The sequence below is a fragment of the Anser cygnoides genome, chromosome 14 (genome assembly GCF_040182565.1).
Source record: "Anser cygnoides isolate HZ-2024a breed goose chromosome 14, Taihu_goose_T2T_genome, whole genome shotgun sequence".
Classification (NCBI taxonomy): Eukaryota; Metazoa; Chordata; class Aves; order Anseriformes; family Anatidae; genus Anser; species Anser cygnoides.
The window spans coordinates 534,073-558,202 of NC_089886.1; the positions used below are offsets into that span (position 1 = coordinate 534,073).

At 40.0% G+C, this 24,130-nt stretch overlaps 1 protein-coding gene across 1 annotated transcript in view; it reads right to left on the reverse strand.

The window, feature by feature from the left end:
- Positions 1 to 24,130, reverse strand: part of TCERG1 (transcription elongation regulator 1) — a 35,838-nt gene that overhangs the window by 11,472 nt on the left and 236 nt on the right. Inside the window, 14 exon segments of the mRNA XM_066977306.1 lie at positions 808 to 926; positions 1,738 to 1,827; positions 2,811 to 2,946; positions 4,710 to 4,776; positions 5,347 to 5,507; positions 7,236 to 7,324; positions 8,439 to 8,554; positions 10,566 to 10,766; positions 12,057 to 12,119; positions 16,003 to 16,245; positions 19,001 to 19,129; positions 19,132 to 19,255; positions 19,500 to 19,652; positions 23,320 to 23,545. Coding sequence (XP_066833407.1) covers positions 808 to 926; positions 1,738 to 1,827; positions 2,811 to 2,946; positions 4,710 to 4,776; positions 5,347 to 5,507; positions 7,236 to 7,324; positions 8,439 to 8,554; positions 10,566 to 10,766; positions 12,057 to 12,119; positions 16,003 to 16,245; positions 19,001 to 19,129; positions 19,132 to 19,255; positions 19,500 to 19,652; positions 23,320 to 23,545 — 1,917 coding nt within the window.

Below are 24,130 nucleotides of genomic sequence, written 5' to 3' on the forward strand. Positions count from 1 at the left end.
ATCATTAAATGAACAGACGGATGTTTCAAATAAGAAATATTAACCAGATTTAAAGTAATTTAAAAGTTTACATAACGCTGGATTCCACGAATTTCCGACATGGATCACTGAAAAAAATTAAGCTGAAATGAACCAAATGAGATGTTATTTCACTGTAAAGGAATTAGTGCCAGGTAATCCAAGAGATGCTGAAAGAGAATGCTTTAGAGCTCATCTGTTGACATAACTGCATATTTCATGAATTATATGCAAGAAATCTGTGAAACAAATAATTCTAGCAATAATATCTTGAATGTTAGTATGTTTACTGCTATCACTAAGCTATTATCACTGCATGTAGGCCTGGATGTGAAGGGTAAGTAATAATTTTCCTATTAAAGCAACCAAAATATTGTTATATTATTATCAATGTATTTTGTAATCAGAAAAAGGTCCCTTCAAATCCCCAAACTGACAAAACCTCCCTAATACTTCTCAAGGAATACTAACATTCTTAAGAAGAAACAGAGTTATGAAAGAAAACTTTTATCTGGTAGTGGATCTTGAGGTCTTTCTCACATTCCAGAGAGCATGCTGGGGATTTCTTCAAAATGACTTAAAAATACATAAAACATCATAAATATCAAGTTCTATTATTTTATGGTTTGTGAGAGTGCAAGCAGGCAAATGAAGATTTCAACAATACCTGATTTTTCTCCACTTTGCCTCTAATTTTGAAAGAGGTTAATCAAGTTAACCTACCCAATACCACACAACATACTTTGTTCTAAGAGCGTTCATGCACATGAACGAGAAAGAAGTTCCTACCGTGGATTAATCTTTGCTTCTTCCATCATTTTCTTGAAATCCTCCTTGGCCTGCATTATTTTGTTTTTCTTCTCCTTGCGCTCTTCTTCAGCTCGCGTTTTCACATACTGATCAAATACCTACAGAAACACCAGTTACTGACTTAAAACATACAAACCTGAAGCCACATAAGCTCCAGGCAAGATGGGACAAAAATTCCATTTTTTTCCTTTTGTCTTACTTCCTCTCCTCCCACCATAGAACCAATATAGACAGGGTAGAAAGAAGGGTTAAGGATGTTTTGTATTTGAATACGCAAATTATTCCACTCTACTGAACATGCAGTGTACAACACACGAACACACAATCTGAGACCAGCAAACAGTTTCTTACATATTCATTTTATGTTAATATTTTTCGGGGTCATGTGCTTAAGAAAGCAGATGCTTCTTGTATTCTTGAAGTTTTCTATTTCCATACATCCATTTGAAGAAAAGCTTCTGGAGCGAGAACTGTTTTTTTTTTTTTTTTTAACAATAAAGATGTGCTTTAGGTTTTCCACGCTTTTAGGTTTTTCTTTTTCAGTTTTTTTTAGGTCTTTTAGGGTTTTCCACGCTTTTTTAGGTTTTCATAAATAGCTGGATTAATCATTGCTCCAGTAGTTTGACAAGATACTGAAGATTCTCACCATTTCACTCAGGTTTTGAGAGCTTTCTGTATACATATAACTTTCACTGTCTTAGAGCACACATCTTGCAACAACAGGAAAAATAAAAAATGTCAACTCACTCCTCCTCTCCTCAGCTTTTTCCTTTTCCAGACAAACCCTAACCATAACAAAAATCTCTTGCAATACTGATTACTGAAGAAGGCTAAACAGGAAAAAAAACAGACTGAGGACTTAGATAACACCTGTAGTAGATGTGTCTGGAAGGGGAGTGAATTCTTTACCTGTTTTCTTTCTTTAGGGTTGAGAAGTAAGTAACGAGGATCAAAAACTATCTTGTGTAGTTCTTTCTCCCATGTTGAAAAAGCAGAGACCTTTAATCAAAAAAAAGTCAGATTTTAACTGTTAACGTTTCCTTGAACGTGCAGATGCTGTAGAGTTTTGCTGGAAAACTATAGGACATCTGATGAAAAGAGGGAGACAAAAATCATGCTGAAGTTTTCATCACTAATAGATGATGAGCTGTGGGAGTCTGCCATAGCAAGTTTCAACACTAATTGGCTCTGAGAACTTTAAATAATAACACACACTTAATTACTCATTAAAATAACTACTACGGTGTGACATTTTAAAAAAAACTCCATCAAAAGAAAGCTTTGAGATTCTGCGTTCTCATATCCCATGCCTGCCCTGTACCTTTTCTAAATATTATGAGTTTAAACTCCAGTTCTGCTACAACAAACTTAAAGAGGCTCAAGCTCATTTTAATTAATTTTTATTACAATTATCCCATAAGAACTAGTCAACGAAACTAAATTAAAGCTCATAGGTAGCTGGAAACACTTCAATTTTTTGAATAAAGTTACTATGTGAATTCATACTCTGACAGATAATTTAGGCTATTAAGAACTGATTGTATAAAACAAATTTCAAATTTAGGTAACTAAAAGCAAGAAGTCTCCCATTTAAGGATAAGAATGTACAGACTATAGTGGAACTTACTGTTTTTATTGTGTAGGAACACTTCCAAAAACATTAACTATGTGTCCAGTTCTCATTTATTTTCACTGGCAGCTTTCAACTGTGTACTTACTTAACTTGGGGAAAAAAAAGTTTAAAAAGTCTTGATACTATTTAATTTCACTTATTTAGAAATTCTGCTAATTTTAACATTCATTGAAATATAGGCTCTTGAATGAAACATATCCATGAATCAGAAGAACAATGAAATTGTTTTCCTCGCATAAGGCACTGCAGGTTCTGAATTAACTAAGTACAAAGACTTCTGCCTGAACCTCCTTTTCTCACACCCCTTCACTCACTCACTCTCTCACACACACACACTTATTTCTCTAACCCCTCTTTCTAGAAGCATGTCCTTGAATTGTTTCATCCGAGCCTCCAGAGGGACAATGGCTCTCTCTCGAGCGGCTTTAATTTCAGCTTCCATAGCAGCCTCCTTCTCTGAATCAATATCTTTGTTATCATCTTTCCTGGAAAAAAAAATTAAATACACAGTACAACTTGGTAAGTAGTAAGTCAGCCCTGTACGTTAGACTGAACTGCATCAAGACAGAACAGGCATAACAGATTAATTCAGAATTACTGGCTTATAAAACATGGAAACCATTCTTTGAAACTTGCATAGGAATGCTTTTCATACTGGAAGAGTTCAAGGAACCAAAGTGTCCTCAACGACCTCAGTGTCAACAAGTGGGGCCAAGAAGTCAATACATTCTGGTTTTGTTCATTGGTCTCACCAGACGTGCAACAGATTTTGTTAGCTGCACTAACTTTCCTCTTCTCCCGTTCAAGAACGTGAAGCCCTGTGAAAGGCTACAGGAGTTAGTTCAAACTGAGAATACCTTAGAATCATTACATCAGAAATGCTGTACCACAAGTGATACATTCATCCAAAGCATTTCTGAAAAGAAATGCATGGCTTGTTGACTAACTGTGAACAACGTTATAATCATCTCTAAGAGTACACAATAACAAACAAAATGGTAAAACTACTTTTAAAATAGTGTGTACAAGTAACTCAGAGTAAAGTGATGTATATCACTTCCAATAGGCAAAACAGACAGACATAAAGAGCTAAATAAAACACTTAAACTTTTATAACAAAGTGAAAACAAATCTTACAGGACTAATCACTATGAAAATCTAGATGGCTGGACTTTTAGGCAACAAAACCTTGTGTGCAGAAATTAACAAGAAAAACAAGCAACTTAAGCAAACTATTTAAGATAATAAATTATTGCACCTGATCAGGGCAATCCCAGACATGAGTACAGACTGGGAGAACTCCTTGAGAGCATCCCTGCGGAGAAGGACTTAGTGGTTCTGTTGGACAAAAAGTTCAACATGAGCCATCAGTGCATGCTTGCAGCCCAGAAGGCCAAGTGCATCAACAGAAGTGGGAGCAGCAGGCTGAGGGAGGTGATCGTCCCCCTGCTCTGCCCTCACGAGGCCCCACTTGGAGTGGTGCACCCAGGTCTGAGGCTCCCAGCACAAGGAGGTAGACCTGTTAGAGCAGGTTCATAGGAGGGCCACGAAGATGAGAGGGCTGGAGCACCTCTCCTATGAAGGAAGAGAGAGCTGGAGGTGTTCAGCTGGGAGAAGAGAAGGCTCGGGGGAGACCTCCTTGCAGCATTTCAGTACTTAAAGGGAGGGCTTAGAAAAAAGAGTTGGAGAGTGACTTTTTACACAGGTAGGTACGATAATGATAGGGGGAATATTTGTAAACCAGAAGAGGAGAGATTTAGATTAGATGTTACGAGGAAATTTTTCACTCAGAGGGTGGTATGGTACTGAAACAGGTTCCCAAAGAAGCTGTGGATGCCCCATCCCAGGAGGTGTTCAAGGCCAGGCTGGATGGGGCCCTGGGCAACCTGATTCAGCGGGTAGTATTGCTGCCCATGGCAGGGGCAGAATTAGGTTATCTTCAAGATCTCTTCTAAGCCAAGCCAGTCTACAATTCTATGGTAAATCATGCTCAAAGTATTTCCTGGACTCAACAAATAGCTTATACCATTTACTTTCAATCTTAATGATTTCTAAAGGCAATGCTATTTCCTCCTTACTATCTCAGCCATATCAAGCACTTGAGCTGCTAATGTAGAACAGCAGGAAGGTGATGAATCCTCTTAGTTACTGCTACCACGTTACTACATACAAGAGCACAGGAACTGCTCACATGAAGCTTCAGTTATTTTATTTACACAGGCTACTTAGTACTTAAAAACAAACTTACTTGCGCTTTTTAATTTTAATAGGCTCATCTTCATTTGCATCTTCTGTAGATTCATGCTCTTCTCTAACTGTAGAAGAGATTTCAATAATACTTTAGATTTTTATCTTTACAACGAGTCTGTCCTTGTGCAAAAAACAGACGACACTGTGTACAGTACTGCATTCTGACAAAGGAAGATGGTCTTAGTTGCTTTCAGATAAATACCATCAGAATTTAGTGGCAGGACTAAAGGACTTGTGGCAAGCTTTGCATTTAAAAATATAAATACTGACCTCTTACTTCCATGAAAAAAATCTGGCTAAGCAGCCTAACAAAGAACATTTGGATCTCCTGGTTATCTACTTGCACTTTGCTTTCCTCCAATACCAAGCCCACATGTCATCCTAGGATCATTTGCTAGAACTTGTACCAGAAAGAAATCTCGAGTGTTCTTTGTTCTTGGCAGCTGTTTTCAAACTGTATTGCAGTTCTTGCATTCCCACTATCTTTCTTAAAGAAATTCCAAAGCTATATGCATTCTTCAATACCTGCTTACATTTCTCTTGCTTATTTAAATGTTACTAATTTTGGAAATGAACACAAAATAAATGATAAATTATGTTCAGACTTCTAAAGCAAGCAATAAGATTGCTCTTACTGAGTTTTTTTCCTTCTTCCATTCCTTTTTTGTGAGGAGGTTCTTGAATAATTTTGTCCACATCAGCTCTTCCAATGAGGTCATCCGGTCTGTCCCACATCGAAAGCCGGGTGGTAGGGTTATAGAAGAAAACACGCTCATCACCAGTCCACACCACACACCTAGAAATTTAACAGAAAACGAAGTCTTATCTTGTTTTACCATATTTGTATTACCTTATTCAAAGACCGAGAAAGAACAAGACAAAAAGTTTAATATTGGGAAGCTCTTTCTTTCATAAGTCACTCTATATTTGTCTATAGAAAGAAGAAACAAGTAGGTGTTATAGGAAGACTGCTACAGCTTGGCAGAACTGACAAATCCCATGAAATAATGTATGGTTCACACCTTCAGTTGAGTCCTGAAATTAGTTTTACAGCACTCATTGAAACAAGAAGGTTCACAAGCTGTTGAATTACCAAAGCTTTTAGGCTGAGCTTTTCTTTTGTTTTGAGTTTCTTAAAAATATTGTGTACAGCATTGCCTTCATTTTCACAGTATTCCCACCTTTCCTGTCTAAAACATCCTAATTTTCCTTTTTCTATCCATGAATCTTGGTCTGGTGGCATAGCAACAGCAGCACAACTGAGTCTGAAGAATATGTTATGATTAGCTGCCAGGAACAGGCTGTCTGGTCAATCAGCACCAACATAAATACTGTAGTATAGACGTCTTCACCCACATGATGTTGGGAACAGCACAGAAACAAGTGGAGCAGGGAGGAGTGGATTCTAGCTTGTATACTTTTTTAGTCAGTGACAACTTGCACACTACTTGTCAATACACACCTTCTCTTCACATTTGATTAAATTCGAAGTTACCACGAAGGAGGACTGACAAAAGACTCTTCCCATAATTGCAAGTCTTAAATGATGGAAAGTAATGTTCTACATATGCAATGGTAGTGTGTCAGTTTACTCAAACTAATAAATAACTGTTCCCCAGTTTTAATATTTCTGATGTTATTTACATTGTTCCTAAAGAGTAAAAATAACACCTTAAAATATCCCCATGTAAAGAAGGACCAATTATCACAAGCCTGTTGGTCAAGAGAAAACTTCTAAAGACAATTACATTTTGTTTCTGCAATTGCTATTTCACAGGATAATAAACAGCACCAGGAAGAAACACAGGAAATACTAGCAAGGAAAATCCTATAAAAATAGAAGGTTAGAGGAGTCAGTCTAGTGCCACAGGAGAAATGTAGATACAAACTGGCTATACTTAAATTGTGTTTGGACTGAGTATAGCTTGTAGTTTTAAAAGATGTAAAGAATATACCACAGCTCCGTTTGAGAAAGCAATTGACTCTTATTTTGAAAATCATCTACTATAGAATAGAAGTATAACGGTCACAGAGAGAGTAAAGTCTTCATGATACTATACATATAGGCTGCTATTGAGCATCTATCCTACATTAAAAAACATTGGATTGTTTCGGTCAGTAGCTGCACCTAGTCCTTCCCCAAGGCAAAAGGGCAAAAGTAGTACATGCTTTTTTTTTTGGCCAGTGTTTCATGCCAGATCAGGAGGAATCAGTAGCAGACGAAGAGGGCTGGGATATGAAATCTATGCTGGTAACATATCTCATAGGACTGCAGACAGCAGTTAGTGAGTGGTACAAAGACTATGCACACACACCACTAAACATCAAAAGTACTGGGACAGTGTGAATTGTGTTGCCTGAAGGAAACCAATGCTATTTGAGTCAGAAGAGTACCAAGAAAAAGGTTCTTCATACACTATTACTTGTTCTACCTCTCCAGCAACCTTCCTTGCATCTACAGGAAATGATGTTTCTGATGTTTCGGTAACCCCGGTTGCAGGCCATAGGGAAAATTATTACCTACCATGGGGTTCCTGGAATAGGAGTGGTTGCAACTGGCTTGGCTTTCTGAGCTGCCTTTTCTTCTTCAGTCATTTCTTCCTCTTTTGGCTCCTCAAGATAAAAAAAAGTTACAGGATGCAAACAATAATAGCTAGCCTATTATTTATTTTAAAGCAACTCGTTTTAAACAAGCAAAAGTATTTTAAAAACAATGCTAATAAGCAGCTCACAAATATACTTCATCCACACTTCAAACAACAGTATTGTAATTTCATCACATAGACAGTAACTGCTATTCCAAAATCTCAAACCAGAAAACCTTTACGTGTTTACTAACTTAGACTTCAGTGAAACCTTACTTAAATGCTTTCCTAGTTCTGCATGAACCCTTGGCTCAAGGCCTAAATATAGGGACAATGGTCCAAATTCTCATAAAGAAATTTGTATTTATTCTTAAAATTCATTTACGTGAAACTGAGACATGGAGTATGAAACAGTCAAAAGTCTACAGTGACCTTTGTAATATTATGATTCTGTGATTAAAGCCAAAAACAAAAAACTAGCAACTACCTCAAAAGCAAACAGGGCAAACGGGTAACAAAACCAGCAATTGAATTCTGTGGTTTTGCTTAGAAATCTACAATGAAGTTCATAGAACTCAATATAAAAACGTTTATTTTCATTCAAGCATCTTGGTATCTTCAAGACCTACGCTTTTTCAGCATGACAAAAAGCATTACAAAAAAAGTTGCAGTGTAAGCACTAAACATTTTCTAGGATATGCATTCCTAGAAAACTAAACTTACTGGTTATAGCACATGGAAAGACAGTTTTGTTTCAAAACTGTTCAAAAACTAAGTAGTAAAGAAGTAGGAAAATAGCTGTTTAAAGATTCCAAATATTCAGAACAAGTTTCATTTTCCGGAACATCTTAGGATGAGAGATCATCACGCCTATGTAATTACCTATTTTTTGTCTATGTTCACATTAATTTTTTTTTTAACTTAATTCACATACTTGTAAAGTTTTTTTTCCCCCCGTAAAAAAAAAAAAAAAAAAGCTGTGAGGCCAAAAAGGAAGGCTTTCAAAATCACCCCAGGAATTCAAGAACTCAAATTACTAACCATGTCTCCTGTCAATATGCCTGGTCTACAGATGCATCCACACCTGTAGGATGTAGGATTCAAAATGGCGATACTGACTATTTGGTTGCAAGGTCTTTTACCTCCTTTATAAGTTCTTTTATAGGTTCTTCTTTTGGCTCTTCTTCCTCTGTCTCCATTGGTAAAGGCTCCTCCATAGGTTCTTTAATCGGCTCTTTAATCTTCTCTTCCATTTTTTCTGCATAAAGATAAAAATTTCCTTAGTATTATTAACAAACAATTATAGAACCAAAAAAGATGTGCTTTTATCAGTAAGCTTTGCTTCTACTGTTGTGCATTGAAAAAATTTTAATGTGTTTTCGCCACATTCCATCCTCCTTGTGCTTTACAATGTGTGCTTATAAAAATAATCTTATCTCCTGTAGCATGATCTACTTGGGACTGGACAAGGAAATACTGCAGGACAACCTTTAGCTAGCTGTTAAAAAGCTAGCTAAAACGTACCGATAGAAACAGCCAAAACAGTAACAAAAAATATCATCCACATTCAAATAAGTATTCAACTTCTAAAACAAAAAGTCTCAAAATTCTTAAGTTTCAACATGAGATACCGGGACTTTGGCAAGGAATTTTTTTGTTTGTTTTTTGTTTTTTTGTAAGTACATCATGCAAAAGCTGTGGAAAAAAGCTAACTGGAAAAACATTAAATTTAAAGAAAAGCAAGAAGAGAAGCCTTGAGGTCTTCAACTTCATTGCTAGCCACTTTGTGATGTATGTGCAGTTGAGAGTATTTCTTTCCCATCACAATGGCAAAGACTTCCTTTGACTTCAAATTGTCTCTTACAAACAGTATTTATTAGCACTTATGGTCAGATAGACTGACGTTCCTTTTGGAAGTAAGCATCCAATTACAAAAAAGTCTACACTACGATGAGAAGTGTTTTTTTCTGAATTGTTCTAAATTAAGGCATAGGTTTTTAAATGAAGCATCAAAAGATAAAACCAGAGAGGGAAGAATTAAATTTACTCAAGTAACTCAATAAGGAGTTAATAATAAATGAAGTATATACAGAGCTAGGATTACATAAGGATTCCAAAACTTCCAGGAAATATTTTCTAGAAATTAATCTGCATGCAACATTGAAGGCCACCTTCAGATTAGAAATGCTGTGACAAAAAAACATCTGAAAACTCATGGAGACTCATCTGAAAATTGCACTGTACCCACTTAAAAAAACAACGTATAATCTTCAGTCAGCAAAACTGATATTTGCTTAGATGACTTCACATCACTAAATTGCAGAGCTATTATTTAAACCTGACTTATTAGAAAGATGGGTATCAATTACTTAAACTATCTCACTGCGTAAGTGTTTGGAATGTGTCTAAACAGAGACTTCTTGTTACTAAGAATTCATGAGAGAATAAAAGCAAGAATTATTTGCTCTGACTGGATTTTTTTCCCCAAAAAAGACTCTCTAAATTGAATAAAAGCCACGAGATTTTTGCCCCTTCTTCCTTATTTGTGATACAAGAATTTGCCTCCAAAGGAAAACACCCATTGACATAATGTGGATTAAAATAATGACAAGTCACAGAATATGACCTGAATACAACTTGGGAACTGGGGGGCAGGAGGTAATTTCCCGTTTCTTCATATTTCAAAACTTATCATACACTTAGCTTTTCATGAACAACAGACTTTCCTGGTTTACACTCTTTAAAATAAATGATGCCCCCACCTACACCTTTCTGTCTGTCTTTGAGATCTCGTCAAACAGATGAGTAGGTACAGTACTTACACTCCACTGGAGTGGAAAGACGCACTTATTTGCGTGTTCCAGGATATCAAAGCAACTCTAGAACAAAATACTCTTTCAGTACAGTGGGAAACGAAGAAGCTACCACTTTCAGACTCATAAACAGCTTAAATGTCTTTAGTTAGGTATTGGAATGGGTAGCCCAGGGAGGCGGTTTAAGGAAGGAGATGTTTAAGGAAAGGTTGGACCTGGTGCACTTAGGGACATGGTTTAGTGGGTGATATTGATGGTGGGGGATGGTTGGACCAGATGATCTTGGAGGTCTTTTCCAACCTGAATAATTCTATGATTCTAAATGGCTCCTTATAACCAGGATTTCAAGATACACTTAAGGCAGATACTGGATTAGAAAAATTCTTGTTCACATTTTCAAACACAACCATTAATGGCCTAAGCAATTTTGCCTGGGATAAAGCTGTATTAAAGTACCTTTTTCTTTCAGTTCTTGGGGTTTTTCCCATGTTGACTCCAAAGTCCTATTGTTGTAATAGTAAGTCTTTCCATCTGCTGTTTTATACTCTGTCCACTCAGAGACTGCTGTTGCTCCAGCCAATGTAGCAGGTGAAGCGGCAATAGCAACCTGAGGATGGATCATAGGTACAATGGGAGGTGCCATTCCTGGCAAGACACCTATATAAAGGAGAAACAAAAAGAGGAAAAAAGAAAAAAGGGAAAGAAAACAAAACAGTAAATGACAATGAAATACCTAAGAACAAAAGCCTAGCACTTTACTGACTTACTTTACAGAGTACATAAAAATTATTTTGAAAATGAAATTTGAAAGCAAGGCATAGTTACTAAATTTCCGTCCTATGTTTTCTGATCAGTAATGCCTGTGTTACCAAGAAAATTAGATAAATAAAATTTTAATTAATTTCCAATTCTACACAGCACAAAGCCTGTTAGTTTTTAGACATTTCCTTTAACACTTCAAAATGAAGCATTATGCTAAGAAACCCATCTTTCTTATTTCTCTGTAGCAAGTTATAATTAAACAGTGGAATAATTCTGTCATTTTAACATACTCCTAATGCTTTTGTGTAAAAAAAAAAATGTTGGTTTGAATTTCAGCCATACAATACAATATGGATCAGAACTCTGGTACATCTTAAACCCTGACTTAAAAGTTAACATAAATTTAGAGCCTTGGATAAGAAGAAATAAGAATTAAATTATTTCAGATTGTGTGATGGTTTTGTTTAGTATTGAAGATTGGAAAAAACATTTTATTCACATCCTAAAGCAAAATGTCAAGCAAATATGCAAAGGTAAAAAAGTCAAAATGCTACGTTATTCTATTAATTCTCTCTTTATCCCAAGAAAATGGATATATTGAAAGTATTTTGAATGACAACTTCCATAAAAGTGAATTGGATAAGACTAGCACCACAAGATCATAATTTTGAGCTTTTACCATTTACATGAAAAAGTTTCATTTTAAATAAGGGGAAAAAGTACACATTACATATTGCCATAAACTAACTTCAGTAAATGGCATTTCTTAAATGCATAATATGAAAAATGAAAATTTATACTAAGACACACGTACACGCACACCAACATGCAAGCACAATCATGTCACTATACATGTGGAAGTCAGAAAAACAAAAATCCACACACAAGAAACTAATAACTAAGAGGTATGGGCATGAAGAGGGTCACAAGTATTACAGAACTCAGTGATTACAGAAAAATGTACTGGATTTTTTTTTTTTGGTATAAAATAAGCTACCACTAACAGTTAATTGGAAAAGTTGTTTCCTGGCCAAATACGATATTTGCATTTATACTGGTCTTGAAAATAAAGTATATATATGCAATTAATTGGGGGAAGCAAATAAATAAATAAAAAATAAACAACAACATTCACTACCATGCCAACTTACAGACAAAACGAACTAAGATGGTTTTGAAAATTACCGGTCTTGGTGGTAGCGACTGTCTTTACATACGGGCAGCTGACTATTTGCATCATTGCTACACCTGTAAAACGGATAAGCAAGCATGTTGGAAAGCTGCCATTGTACGTCAGCTACCACTGGGAGTCTGGATGCTACAGATTTCCTGCTACAATTTGGAATGCCATTTTCAGCTGGCAAAAAAGAAAGCCGCTTTGACAGGAAAAGGTAAATTATTTTTGCTCCAGAATTTTATGCCAGATCAAATTTAAAACTGATTTTAAGCTGCAGCAACAGTTTCTGCCTACATTAAGCCATCTGTTTAGCAATTACTAGGATGCTGCTTAAAAAAAATAAAACAAAAAACCCACCATGATACTTGAATGACGACTCAGGGGTTTAAGTTCATTCTAGGCCAGGTAGCACCAGGGAAGATTATGCTAATGGTGATGTTTTCCACTGACAGGATTTGCTCAGACAGATCCATCAGAGCAGCAGCAAAGTGAAACTGACTGTCTTTGCTTCTTTCAGTCTGCTGCTGCATTTAGGAAGAAGTAGCAAGAGTAGGACAGATTTAAACTAGTCGGACTAGCAAGGAGTGGTGGGATGAAATCCAAGTTCAACCCAGAGGAAAAGGTGAGGTGATGAAGGTCATTAAGGAAAGGCTGGAGGTGGAAGAAGGGGAGGGGGGATAGTAATAAAAGCCATGAAGCCGCGTACAGAGGTACAAAAAGCTGCACTAGGTCAGTGGCAGCAAACATTTTCTTCATTTTTTGTTACCTAGAATGTCACAAGCTGAAAATGCTCTAAAAACAGCATTAGTTCTCCAAAGCCATCATGCAACTGTTCTGCTCTCCAGCTGTGACACAGGCCACAAAGGGGAAAGCATCTAATCCTCTTCAATTAGATGAAAAATTCATTAGGAAATTAGACAGGTGTAAGGGGAATGCATTTCCAAAATCCTTCATGTTAGGATACAGAAGGAAACTGCACAAATTTTCTCTACATTGGTCTAGTTTTGACACTTGGAAACTGAAACACTTCAGAAACTTCCCCCTAAACTGTTTCAATTCCATCATATGAGGTTGGAAATCCTCCAGCACAAAGTGAAATTAAACCCCTGTGTTTATAACGAATGTAAGTTCTATTTTTCTTCATTACAGATGTAGTATCAAAAGTGTACTAAAACTATTGCCAATTTATTTCAAAAATATTTGCGAAAAGATAGAATTGTAATGTTCTTTACTAATTATTTCAATGAAAGAATCCAAAACAAGTTTTATAAAAAAAAGTATGAATTGAGACACAAAAACAATGACTCAAACAGCACTGAATGAAGCATTTGTCTAAATTTGGGAGGGGGGTCATGTTATGTACTCAAAAATTCGTTTTGTTAAGGAAGTTACAGCATGTCTTAGAAGTGGGTCAGTATAAATAATGCCATCTGCGGGACTGCTGAAATTAGAGATACCACAGCGCAGATAAGACTTAGCAAATACCCAAGCTGTTTCCTCTGCCAAGTTCATTTTCAAACATACAGCTAACTTTTAACATATGAATTAAGAGAAAGCAGACTTACTTTTTAAGATCTGAGATTACGAGATATCACTAATCAACTCTTCCATTGCTCCGTCTTACTACAGCATAATACAGAGATTAACTTTGCAATCACATGACAATGGCATTCATCAACTCTGTCCCTGTAACTTGAAAGCAATCCAGCTGATTTTATATGAACTGCTGAAAGCCCCAAACATCTATACATTAAAAACTTTGTAAGCCTTTTTGAATTCACCTTTTACTGCCTTAGAGTCATTTTCACTTCTCTTTATTTTTTTTTTTTTACTATAAAATATATATATATTTTTTTTATGGTGGTTGTAAACCATTACAGTCAACTCAGGTTAGAGCTAGCTGAAAGGAGTCAAATGGTTTTATTCTGTAATCAGGCAAAATAACAAATTAGACTCATCAGTGGAAACGTGCTCTTTCTGCTAGGTATCCTTCTCGTGTGTTACAGGTTCAACCCCAAAGGCTCATCTCACCACGAGAACAGAAGAGGCCACATCTACACTTACTACCACTGAAGCTCTGAAAGAATCGTTTTCAAGTAAGAGTCTAAGGAGGAGGTGACTGACGCTCTTCCTCTGTCATTCCTGCTGCACTGCATTCTGTACTCAGTAAGTTCTTTGACTGAGAACTTACAAAAAAAAATCAACCAACCACACAGCCCAGGGTGTCCATTTTCACTGGCACTCACCTCTGCTAGTTTAACCATTCGCATTTCACCAGACAGTTCACAGCTGAGTAGGCGATTGTATCTTTCAAAGATGCATAAGAACCCTTCATGCTATTCTGATTCTTTGCTGACAACGTCAGAAACTGCAGTTAAGAGCAGTCAGCTGGCCACTTCTAAGGCTTAGGCATTTCTGTTGTTCTCCCAAACCTCACAAATATAGGCAGCAGAATTCTCCCCACATTCTTTACTCATTTTTCACCCAGCCTTGAATATTATGTTCAGAATGTTTGTCTGTCCTTAAACAAGGAGTACTACGCTGTGATTGCCTTTTCGAGCGTACTACAGATGGAAAAAGCTTTGCCTAGTTATTTGAAAAAGTAATATTCTTCTAGAAGAAACAACTAAAAGTTGGTCCTCTCTTCTAGTTTCTCTCAAAATAAATGCTTTTTATTCCACATATTTCTACCCGATGGGTAAAACGAATACCCCTTTTAACTACTTTGGTGCTTTTAGCTTTTTATCAAAGAGGATATAAGGAGTGTTCTAAAGCATTTCTTTTCATCTAATTAACTAAATGGGAGGTTAAAGCCATCCATCATATGTACTGCATCTAGGCATTGAGTGGACAGCAGGCAAGTAGTCACCTCCCTCAGCCTGTACAGAGCAAGAAAGGTGAGGAGGCAGCTCAGAGCTGCTTCTTTGTAATTCTTCATCAGAAACTAACTTGTATCCAACACAACTGGGGTCTCAAAGCTTTCCTTGCAACGGAAAACCACCAACTCTCATGTATTTCATTGTACTACTACACACTGAAACAGAAGTAACAGGAACCGTATCCATGAAAACCGGAGTATTTAAGCAATGAGTGGTTTTAAGGACCAGTTAAGACCTGTTCAGTGATTACAAAGAGCAGGTCAAGTCCAAAATTTTGCCAGACTAAAATATTTCCTTCGGTATCTAACCAAATGTTTTTATCAAAACTTGATAAAATATAACTAAGCCAGGCACCAGGGGGCTCCCATCTATGATGTTGTCACAATGGTCTTTACATCTGAAGCTTAGGGATAACACCCTGGCATCCTGAATGCCTTAATTTAACTGTCCTCTATTTAAAGCTCAACATGTTGCTTAAACATTCAGCATCACACTTAATAGTTGCAGAACAAAGGAACTACAAACACCCAACATCGTTCCAGGGCAACGCATTTGAATGGTAATTTTTCCTGCTCGTAAATTATTTTCATCTAACTTTCTTCGGCTATAATCCGTGTCCTAATAAACATTTAAGCCCCAGACTCGAGCTCTATACCAAACAAGCTGAAAAAAGTTAAAGTGATATTGTAATTGGTAAAATACAGAGCTACAATTTTCTCAGTCACTTACAGATTCTGTCCAAAGCTCACTTTTTTTTTTAATAGGATGACGAGATAGACACATGCCATAAGATTAGGAAGTGTTTAGTGCAATTCTTATATTTCCAATCATATAAAAGATAAAGGGTTACATGTTTAAATGTAGCTATTTTCTGGTATGGATATCAAAGAATTAGAAGTCAAAAATTTCATTTTCATTGTTAATTAAAAAGTCTGTCTGCTAACCCTGAATTCTTTCAAAAATATTCTAAGTGGAGAGGATTCAGGCAAGTTCCGTACACAGTGGACACATGAGTGCAAACAAATTGACAACATGGACATGTAGCGGACAAGACAATTACAGTTCGCCAATTTACCTGGAAGTGGAATAGGCATGCCAGGAAGGGGGACACGAAATGGAGGTACCATTACTGGTGGAAAAGCAGGAATTGCTGCAGTTGGTTGAGGTACTGCATGAGGAACTGCAGGAGGCAATGTCTGTGGGACTGGCTGGGGTACAGTCTGCACAGGTGTAGCAGAAGGAGCAGAGGTTGAAACACTGACTGATGGTGTGGCAACTGAAACACCCGAACTCGGGGTCTGGTCTTGTGTGGTAGGTGCTGATAAAAAAAAAAAAAAAAAAACAGAGAACACCTTGTATCTTAGGTACTACAATATATTTGCTGCAAACATACTGGCTCTCTGTTTCCCAACAGATGTCATATAAGCAGATATGCTTAGATAAAATCAACAGGAAGACATTCTTGGAAAGAAAAAAGCCTTTGCCTTCTCTGTAACACTATGTATTTACAAAGAAAGGCAATGTCAAGTTTTACTTTGTACCATTCTTTATTCCTAACAAGTCTCTATAGTAGTGCCAAAAGTATACCAAAGGACAAACAGAGCTTGCTTAGTAAATAAATTAAATTCTACTCTGTATCCCTGTTCAGAAGAATAAAAAGGAACACTGCAAAGAGTTTCAAATGGAAAACGTGTTCATTCTTACACTGCACAAACAAAGGTGGTTTATTTTTAAACAAGCATAGTGATCGCAGCACGTGCATGACAACAGTCTAGCTAAAACTGTGCTTATGAAGTTGTGATCCAAGAATGGAAAAGTATCAATTTAAAATGTGTAATTAAGCACGGAAAAGCAAAGTACTTTTTTTTTCAAAGCTGCAAGAACTTTCTTGGACTTCAGTGCCTCCCAGTGGAAAAATACAATATCACAATTCAATTCAGCAATCCCTGTAGCACAGCTGAAATCAGCATTTAACCAGGAACAGTGCTACACATCAAAGCACTGACAAAACAGAAGCTAGAGATCCAAGTGATTAAAGCTTACAAAGATCTTACAAATCTGTACTCCAAAGGTTTGGTGGAGGAGAAGAGGAACTGTTGAAAAAATGAGTTAACCAAAAAAACACCAAAACCCACCAGCTCATGAACACATTACATATAGGCACACCGTATGTCTCCGTTATTTAACGACAACCAGAAGCATTCCCAGTAGGACACCAGTATTAAGGTTTTTAGATAAAGATTTTTGGCCTGTTGTTAAATGTTTCAGGACAGGTGAAAGTTCTTAGCACTGCCTAAAATTTAGGGAAACAGAGTCAACAGTCAGTATGTCATTTCTTCTGAGTCCTGTGTCAAATCAGTACCAGACAACAATGAAGCTTAGCTAGAAGCCCCAGTCTTTTACAGGCCGAGCCTGAGAGTTGTAAAATTATTTTAAATCATGAAATTTCATCACCTAGGCATAGACACCAACAGTAACAGTTCTGGAAAGCAAAGACAAAGTTTAGCAGGTAGAACATGCAGAAGTAGAGCAGACTCTTAGTGTTTCATATCAGGAAAATTTGTTTCAGAGAACGTGCATAAATAAAGTGCTATTTCAAAAGCAGGAGTAGTTCTCAGAAGCCTAGGCTAGCACCTGACATTCACCTTCCACCTGCTTCTTGCTACCCATCAAAATGGCTATAGTCTCTAGTTGATGACACCAGACCGTATTTCAACAAAGCAACTGAACACGATATTAAGTTCTCCTTCAAATTAAAGCCATTTAACGCTTTGAGCCATACAAATTATTTGCTACTCTAATGATCTGTCTGCCCTCCAGCGCTAACTGGAAGCACAATTTACAGGCTACCTGAACTTGACTCCCGTTCATTTGGGAGGAACTGTAAATTAAGCTTGACTTGGCTCACCTGCTACAGAAAAATGGTGAAAGAATTGGAGGGGAGGAAACTATCCAGTACAGCTGGAGTTCGAACAGGTCAGCAACTGCTGGTCTTCTGCACGCTCTTTGGCCTGACCACTGCACACATTCTGCCAGCACAGCTACAGTCGCCAAGACTATCAAACAACAGCATGCCAGACCAACATAAATGTTGCGCTTTCAGAAGCCCGGCACAGACAGTAACACTAACCAAACCTTTCCTTGATAAGCACGCCTTGCTTTGTCCATGCTAGGTGATTTTTATTTATTTTTTTTTTTTTACTCAATTGTTTGCTTGTGACACACTCCTGCAAATAGAGTTCTAATACATAAAATACAGCTCTGTGTAGATGCTCTGCACTAGAGGCACTTGTTAGCACATAGATGCCAATCAACTTATATAACAAATTATACTGTTTGCACGTAGATACTCTGTAAAACATGCATTATGTCCATGCTGCATAAATTCAGTCCCCATTCTCTTGAGGTTCCCTCAGCTGGAAAATCCTTGGGAGCAAAGACTCAGCCCATGTAAACAGCAGTAATTTTCAGACTATTATTCAAAAGTAATCAGTGAGTAATTACGGGTCTAAGGACTTTCTTTTTTCCATTTTTATGCAACTCTAAAAAATGGGAACTTACAAGGCTTAGTCGGAAGACTTCTAGCAATAAAAATAAGACAACAGAAGCAACTCAGTTCTGCAATTGACCAATTCTATGCAGTCCAGAAGCAGCACTGGAAGATTTCCTCTTAAAGCAACAAATGCAATTTTGGAAACAGAGGAAATTGGTACAACTGTAATTCCTACCTCAAATTAACTTTTGTGAAATACTTTTAAGATCAGTTTAGCTTTAAAGTCAAAAGGAAATGGATGTATAACAGCTCTGAGATGGTAACAGCAGGAAAAAGCATACAAAGACCTAAAGAAAAAGGGCTGCATACTGACTAGCGATTTACTCACTTGAATACAGTACTGGTCTCCTAAAGAAAAAAGACCACACGCAAGGGTCTTCTGGATTAAATGCTGTACTTTAAAAACTTATTCTACTTGATGTAGCAACTGCTTCCTCCTGGATATTAAGTTTTTGCTGCAGCAGCTCCCCAAAGCAGCATCCCCAATGTTGCAAAGCTTGAGAAACCCCGAGGTACTCACTGGAAATCGTCTGTGAAACTGACGTGGCTGTGGTTGTGGTAGAGGTGGTGGAGGACTGAGTACTCGAGGACGTTGACGGAGACGCTGCAGATGCTGGACTGCTGGTGGTTGGCGTGGAGGCACCTACTGCTGGGCCTGGGCCTGGGCTTGGGCCTGGGCAGCCAACATCGGCGTCAGCTCCGACTGCTGAATAACTTTGACCCCATCTGGCTTAGTCCATGCTGACTCACGTGTACGTGCATTATAGAAATAGACCTGCAATTTAAAAACATCGCCATCAAACAACTGTTTTTCTGGAGGGGAAGCACTCAAATTGGTGTAACTGCTCCCACTCTAAGCATAGGTAAGCACTACTAATAAGAGGATCAATGAAAGTATAGGATTTTGTCACACAATCACTTTTAAAAGATCTGGAGTTTCCGTGTGCAGGACCATCTGACAACATCTTTACAACAGCAGTAGACACACATCACTTTGTTGGTTCCGGTATTCATCTTACCTTGCCATCTGGAGTTTTGTTTTCTACCCATATCTCTTCCGCTGGGGGCATTGCTGGTGTTCCAGGGGCAGTGACAGGCGGCATTCCCGGAGGGAACATCATACCAGGAGGCGGTGGCATGCTACCCATGGGAGGAGGCATAAACGGTGGTCTCTGAAGACATAACAATAATAATAATAAAATACAGTTTTCAAGCAGGGTTTTCCCTTATTAAAGCACCAACACACGTTACAGCTATGGTAAGGCTAACTCCACCAGTCTGGAGAGCTTCTTTGACAACTAACGTTACCAGTTCAGAGCACGCGCTCCCCGACAAACCACCACCCATGGCAGAACAGCTGTAGGAAGCACTTCACACCTGAGATGTTAACATGAATGCAAAGCAACAGAGAAGAGTGGCAGGAAAACAAGTGGGGTGAAAGAAAACTCCTCTCACAAAAAGGAGAAAATATCCTAACGCATGAAAGAAAGAACAGGAACTGTCCCTGAGTAGCTGCTGCTCAGATGTCCCTAGCTGTGAATCAAAGATTTCCTGCAATACCCCAAACACACAATGACTCTCCCAGTGAAGAAACACCAAGAGATTAAATCACACGCAAGCATCCTATTTATTAGCATGGCAGAGCAGCAGATTTCATCCAACCCATTATAGTTCTCAATTATCCGTTAAGTAAAATACTAACTAGCGCTAGTTCAAAAAACCAAGAAAATCAAATTACAGCTTCACTAATGCATCATCTGAAGAAATTCAGAATCGCCCTGCGCATCACTGTTGCACATGAACCTGTTTTCTGCCTGTTTTCCAATTAAAGGTACGCTGAGTTCATTTATTTCACCCATTTATTTGGACCGTTCTGAAATTTCCCGTGCAAATTTCTCCTTGGTGAATCACTCCAGTTTTAAATGAATTTATGAGTCAAAAGATTTCCTCTTGATAAAGGCAGTATCGAGACAGTCCACTGTAAAAAGCTTCTAGCTCTACACTCGTAACTGACAGGCTTGATAGCGAAATGCACACATGCGGCAAGAGGAGGGCTCTGCTGAAGCTGGAATGTGTGCAGGAAATCCCGCGTAACAGAAACGGGGTGGCTCCGTGACACGCCACACGCACTGACTCGGAGCTGCACCCATGCACTGAGAATCTGAGTCCTGCCCTTTGTGGTTTTCAGCGTGTGCCGTGTCCTTGGTTTTTGTCTGTACTTGGTTTCTTTTGGAAGTTTCCCTGAGATCAACGTTTCTGCTGCAAGACTGATATTTTGAACTGCTTTTTAAATTCATGTACCGACTCGGAGTTTTACTGAATACTACCCTACTGATTATAAAGGAAGTCAAGAATACATGGACAGAATTAAAAACAAACAAAAAGAGCCATTTAGGTAACAGCAGCCTTTCACTCCTTCCTTCCTTGACTACTTCTCCTCTACAGCTCCTCCATCTGGCCATTGGGCGATCTCTCTCTCTGCTGCTCTACAAGCTGCACCAAGAACCCCCAACAGCTCCCTTTTTGCCACTTCCTGGAAAAAAGAAGTTAGAGCACTCCGGGGCAGTCCAAGAGCAAAGGAAGGGATCCCAGGCGTGCAGTCATGAATCGAGAACAACCCCTCAGCTGCACACCCAGCACACCTTCTCCTCCGTTCCTACACCACCACCTTTAGCACCAGGTGCAAGGCAGGGTACAGTGCTGACACGGCGCGAGAACACAGACACGCTTCGTGCAGGGATTCCTCGTGTGGTAAGGAGCCGCAGAGGACGCTCGCTGCATGGCACAGTGAGACAGTGACGATGTAACAGCTGAGAGCTGAAACACATCCGGAAAATAAATCAAACACGTAAGGAGCTAGCAGCAGCTAAGGCTTTGGGCTTCAAATGAACTTTGACTGATTCGTGAAACTGCACAGCGCTCAGGAAGCAAGGCCCAGCACTTCCCGCTGTGCATGCTCTGACACCTTCCCTTGCTTCAGCAGCTCTCAAGGCAGCGAACGGGCACAGGAGCAAGTGGTGAAATGGGATCACAGAGCACCAGAGAAAGGTGCAACAGGGGGAAATAGCCTTACATAACCTTAGGCTGAGCACGAAATCGTACCCCAGAACAAGGCCCCTGGTGCTAAATGAAAGGAACAGAGAAGACGGCATCCAACAAGACGAGCGGGGCTGTTCGCATCCCTCACACTTACTGTTTCCATCCTCGGTCCAACAGGACTTTTGTTCACCTGAGGAGGTTTCAATGAAGCTAACAGCTATTTCACACCTCCCTGAGCAGCCCAAGTTGTAACAACACGCTACGTGCCCAAGGGAAAAGAAGAAACTCTTACGGAAGACACACACTATTTTTTTCCTGAAATCTTGTGCTCAAGATGCTACCCTCACACTAAACTAGGCCACAGTTTGCTGCTGTTCTGTTTCAGGCGAAATGCAGCTTAGGGCCTCGTTCCTGCTCTAGCGGCTTCCTTGCTTCCTTTCATCCTGCCCGCCGTTTGCCGTACAACTGTTTGCAGAGTTACACAGTGAACCCACCTGCATGAGGAGGAATGAGGATAAATGCTCCCACAGCAATGCTGCCGGGAACACAGGTGAAGCAGGACCCAAAATACCATGAAATAACCCACAACACTATTTTCTTTCCATCTTGCCCACGTCCATACTTTCCAGAGTACATTTCACAGCACTAGCGTTTACTGTTCAGTTATAACGAGTGGATTTGAACCCTTATTTATAAACCGCACAGCAATATTTTACCACCTACAGTCCCACACGGTAATTATACTGCCGTTAAAACAAAACTTTTCTTATTCACAAATACGTTGTGCCTTTCAAACTGTCCACGTCTCTGAAAAGTAAGCAGAAGAACTTGAGACACACCACCACGAGAGACAAGCAGAAATCTAACTTACTTGAGCCCAACAGGCTCATGGCAGGCTCAAACTAATCTTGTAGATGCCAGGAACACCCAAAGTTAAAAAAAAAAAAAAAAAACACAAAACACAAAGCACAAACCGAACACCACCACACCGATCATAAGATAAAGAGCGCTCTCCCTCTGCTGAGAGGGAGACAAACTTATGTCAGCATGAGGGCGACATGCTGCTGATCCAGGCAAACACTAAGCCTAGTCTTAATTTTTTCAAACATTTACTTTTTGTTTTTTGGTCAGTCTGTTGACAACTTCTGGTGCATTCCTAATGACACAACCTTCCGAGAAGAGTGCTGAAACAAAACACACGGGGTCACTGGTCATATACCTGCTTCTCAGAGCTACTACTTGTCTATCTAACCAGTTCCTTGGTGATCTAAAACAACAACAAGCTTCCACGGTGACTACAGGTGCAGTTCACGCAGGACCTTCAGTGGGATTCAGTTCGATGTAACGCGGTAGCTTCCCCGTCAGTCTTTGTGATGAACCGTCATCACCTCAGTGAGCGGCTACGGCACAATTAAGGTTACCCTACGGGACTGGTGCGCGCCTCACACGCCTGCTTCCTCGAGCTCAGAAGCCTGAGCACAACTGAACCCTGCGCTGCACATGGCCACAAGGCACCAATGTGAAGCCAGGTTTTAGTAAACATTCTGGTGGTGAGTTCACCCTAACTGCGTGATTAATTTAGAGTTGCCTTAAGGAACTAAATGTAAATTGCTTTTATATTACCCCGTGTGTGCATGAGTTTCATAATACGACACAAGAGCCTCAAGAGCTTTTATCATGCCCTGTTTTTTTCACCCATCTCAGCAGCTCTCCTCTTCTTAACACTGTTCATGAAAACGAACCTAAAGAAACCCTAAGCCCCAACTCTCCAAATCAAAGGACCACCCAGCTGTTCGTTACCTGTAGGTGCGGAGGTCCCATCGGTGGAGGAATCCCTCCCGGAGGAGGCATTGGAGGCATGTTTGGGTCAAACGGAGGGCGTCCAAACGGGGGCCGAGGTGGCGGCGGAGGACCTCGCATCATCCCGAAGGGCGGAGGAGGTCTCATGAGGGGTGGTGGGCCTCTCATGACCGCGTTTGGCGGGGGCGCCGGGCCACGGAACCTCAGTGCTTGCTGCTGAGCCATCCTGCGGGCGAGGCCGAGACAGACACACTTCACACCTGCTCACCACCACACCGAGGCACAGAAGTTCTTACAGTGAAAGGGGAAGGGCCCTCGTGAAACACAAAACGTGGGAAAAGGCCAGGCTTTACTGAACAAAATAAGCGTGCAACCACTTCAACGGGGGCTTCCCCTCCGCAGCTCCCGGTGGTCACCCCTCGATCACCACCTCTCCTCACAGAGGTGCGCAACCCGCACCCCAGGGGGCAGCAGGCGCCGCGGGCACGCGTCCCGCCGGCCCCGAGCCCCCCGGGGCTCGGGGCGCCCCCCGCCCTGCCCCCGGGCTCCCCCAGCTGCTGCTACCCGCGGGGACCGGGCTCGAGGAGGGGGGAGGGGGGGGGGGGGGGCGCCCGGCCCCGGCGCGGCTACGGGCCCTGCCCCCCTCCGCCCGCGCCCAGCAGGCCCCAGCCCCGCAGGCCGGGAGCGCGCCCGGGCCCCAGAGCCGCGCCCCGCAGAGGCCGCAGGGGGGCCCGGCCCGGCCGCCGGCTGCCGCGGAGCTCCGCGAGGCGCCGCCGCCGCCGCCCCCCGCCGCCGGCCCCCGCCGCGCCGC